The sequence below is a fragment of the Lytechinus pictus genome, chromosome 16 (genome assembly GCF_037042905.1).
Source record: "Lytechinus pictus isolate F3 Inbred chromosome 16, Lp3.0, whole genome shotgun sequence".
In the NCBI taxonomy this organism is placed as follows: domain Eukaryota; kingdom Metazoa; phylum Echinodermata; class Echinoidea; order Temnopleuroida; family Toxopneustidae; genus Lytechinus; species Lytechinus pictus.
In genome coordinates, this window is record NC_087260.1 from 11,204,630 (window position 1) to 11,208,471 (window position 3,842).

Below are 3,842 nucleotides of genomic sequence, written 5' to 3' on the forward strand. Positions count from 1 at the left end.
TTTTCATCAGATATAAAATACATTTTATTCATTATTCTCATTTTCTTTCGATTTGTTGCACTAAACATGCATGTCAACGAGTTGCCATATGCACAAAATATATCAATTTCATGTCCTCAAACTTCATTATATACATTATACATTTTATTTTCGAGGTCATAAATCATGATGAAATCATACGAAATTGGAACGAAAATGTTTGAAAAGAATCATGTACGTAACCATTTTGTACAGTCATAAGCAACCACATTTGCATAAAACTTGCATTCGGGTATGGTCACATTCATTTCCACATTTCCGAAATACAAAATGACATACATGGCAATAATATTTTTTTTCTGTATACATATAAATCATAATTAGCAAGACCCTGCATTCCTAATTGTTGGTGTTTACAAAAGTCATCAACATGGTGGCAATGACAAACATTTCAATAATTAAAAATGTGTGACGTCTCACCAAACAATATACATTTTCGTGTTTCACAATGACAGCCCCAGTTATATCGCAATGATAATGTAATAACATTGATAATAATAATAAAAAATCATAATAATGGTAACGAAAGTATAACTAGCATCATAATAATGGCAAACAATATCATTTTACCAAATTGGGGCATATTTGCCCGGAAAATATATCAAAATAATTCCAGATGTAAATCGATATTTCATACCAAATCTTGCAGGCACCATGCTCAAAACATGGATGGTTTAGGAAAAGAAAAAAAACTTAGGAACGTTTCATAGTTGATTTCAGATTCGGACCCCAAACCCACTATATAAAAATCAAACCACTACACCTCTCACATAAACAATATACTGTACTATGTCTGTTTTTATCACACACAGTCAGATGATTGGTAAATCAACCCTTCACTAAATCATCAAGACAGATACAAAGTAAGAGGTATATATTACACATCACATTTAAATGCTGAAGAGATTGTATACCAACATACCACATGTGATAATTAATTCACATAACATCAGTCATACAGAGGGACTTCGCCAAATTTATGGCAAGAACAAAAAATATGTCAACCACGACTCCTTGAATATTACATGTACAAGCATAGGCGAAGGTAATGATGCAATCATAGAGATGTATTAGGCTATATACATCTCTATGGATGCATTTTTTGTATCGCACATACTTTAGTACTGAATTTGGAAGACAACTTTACTGTGCTCAAATTCATGATAATCTATCGCCATTGCACCAACAAACTTGGGACATTGTTTTTGTTTCTGGTGGGAGCAAATGCAATACGGTCAATTACAGAAATAAACACGCTTTTGTCCCCTTTGGTCCCTCCCTCATCAACATATTTTCCATATTTCAGAGGAGCGGGATACTCAGCATGTAGCACTGCTTTCGGAAACTCCCTGGATTGTATGATAATCAACTGCGCTTGCGCAACAATAAGATCGATGGATATGCATGTCGGCTGCTAGACGTCAAGTGCATGTACAATGTATAGAAACATTGTTCGCAAATGAGTCAATAGACGTAAACAAGCCAGGCACGCACTAAGCGCGTGGTGCACATGAATGGTCGAGTATTGCATAATTATTTGTGGCTTCCAGAAAATGGGATTTCTATTGTAACGACAATCAGGAGATAAAAACCCTAATAATTGACAGAATACTTGGTCAGTCTTAAAATTAAATTGACTACAAGTCATGTACTTCAAATTCAGAAACTATAAGTATAGGGCCTACAAAACTCGGACTCGTAATTTACGGAGCACAAACAGAAAATTGATACTAGACTCTAATTCAGTTTGGTTATTTCATATCACAGGAATTGCACTTTTACACAGACGTGCTTTACTGTGGTATTTAGGTTAATAACCCATCTTGCTAAGACTAGAGTAAGAGTTGGTTATGAATTTAGATTGTATTATCTCAATTTCTCATAACAATTGACTTGAAATATAAATCACCTCGACCTAGTTTTCGAAAGGTGCAAAGAAAGTCGAATTTGTCAATAGAACAGAAACTATTACTAACTTACGTCAATCAAAACGTTCAACGTTTTCTTAAACGCAATATTGACAAATTGTAAAATCTTGAGACTGTGAAAATAAGGCTACATCATCATGATACAAAATCAATAAATAAGATTCAGTTAGAAATACACTACATTAATCATAATTTCTTATGCAAACTGTAAACTGAGCTTTTGCGGCCCTTGTGTTCTTTCACAAAATTTCCACAAAATAGTATTTCTCGAGAAATTATCAATGAAGTGGAGAAAACCTCTTCACGGGGCACTTCTTTGTTGTTGATAAACTTGACAAATCCCTTCAGTTTTTTTTTATCAAGTTCCTTCAGAGAGAAGTCTTTGACAGTTTGAGTTTAAAGTTTTTTCCTTCTTTTTCTTGAGTCAAACTAGACATGGAACGATTTTGGTTTCAGGCAAGACTGCTGGTCTCCAGTTTCTTGTTGGTATACCGTCATCAGATTCTTAGAAACGTTCGTGAGATGGGAAAGGATAGAGAATAGTCCACGAAGATGTTCCCGGAAGGCCCGGGCGGTCTGCGCTTGTAACCTCGCACTCTCCTTATCCAAGGTTTCATCCTCGAGTTCGCTCAGCTCGCTCTCCTCAACGGGACCACGAGCCAGTTCCCTCTTCACCGCCTTCAACATCGAGTAGTATGTATGCAAGCTGACCTGGTCACTGGGGACATTCGGCGACGAAGCGCTGGTCGACGTCGAAATCACCGACATCGCTGACGAGTCGTCGTTGTCCATGAGCATCGAATGGCAGTTGTCCATATTGATGTCCATCAGGCGACTTGGGATCAAAACAGTTTCGTCCATCTCGTTGACGGAATCGATGAAGTTTTTCATGATACCCAAGATGGATTGCGAAGGGGGTGCCTTCTCGTTATCCACAGTCCGCTGCAGTTCCATCATCATGCTTTGGCAGAGTGATGTAAATTCAATATCGGTCATAAATAGGCTTATCTGGAGAACGAATGGAACTGCTCAGAGAGAAGTTCCAAAGCTAAATGGTTCCCAAAAGATGATTCCTCAGGTATAAATGCTGGTTTCAAGGTAAGCTAGAGTCTGGATAAACAGGATAAGTCGGAAGAAAAGCTTAAATCGAGAAGACCTAGAACTTTTTAGAAGAAGATTTCTGATGACGACTTCAGACGAGTCCAACTCCAAGGCCCAGCTGATGAAAATGTCATTGGCAATTTATGTTGCACAGCTTTCAAACTCCGACGATAATATTCGTTTTTTTTAATTATTATCAGCAAAGCTATCTTCCGGATGAATTATTTAAGCTGGTATATTATTAATTCTTCCTCAATGTGTACGGTAGAAACGAACATGTGCACATTTTTCAACACGGTGGAGATTCCAGACGTTCTGGATGCGCTAGCCCTGCATAGCTAATGAATGAACTTGTTTATAGAGCTACCCCTACGGAAATTAAATCCCTGCACGCATGCGCATCGTATGACGAAACGGGCGAGCCCCCAGATATGCAAATTAGCGACGATCACGCTATGTGGATGAATCACGATTGGGTGGACTCCATCGGCTCTGTGTATTCTATCGACCCTTCCAAGATCTAGGTGAAGGGATCGTCTGAAAATATTGTACAAGGTGAAATCGCTTTCTGTCCAATTTTTAATGATTTTTGTATTTTTCAGCATTAATAAAAATATGGAGATATGAATATAAAATAATAATGTACAAATTGATATTTTCTCTATTGTCTTATGCCTTATTTAAGATATATATTTATTTGAAAAAAAAAACTTGAACAAAATGTTGAGACAATCCTTGTCGTGGAGCTATCGTGATCGGACAAAGTTTGTTGAA

At 37.0% G+C, this 3,842-nt stretch overlaps 1 protein-coding gene across 1 annotated transcript; it reads right to left on the reverse strand.

The window, feature by feature from the left end:
• LOC129278481 (mid1-interacting protein 1A-like) lies at positions 1-3,419 on the reverse strand. Its single transcript, XM_054914628.2, has one exon. The coding sequence runs from the start codon at positions 2,961-2,963 to the stop codon at positions 2,397-2,399; it is 567 nt and encodes a 188-aa protein (XP_054770603.1). The 5' UTR covers positions 2,964-3,419; the 3' UTR covers positions 1-2,396.
• Between the last annotated feature and the right edge of the window lie 423 nt (positions 3,420-3,842).

Bases quoted from the DNA above. Each gene is read 5' to 3' on its own strand.
- LOC129278481 (XM_054914628.2), bottom strand. From the start codon at position 2,963: ATGACCGATATTGAATTTACATCACTCTGCCAAAGCATGATGATGGAA.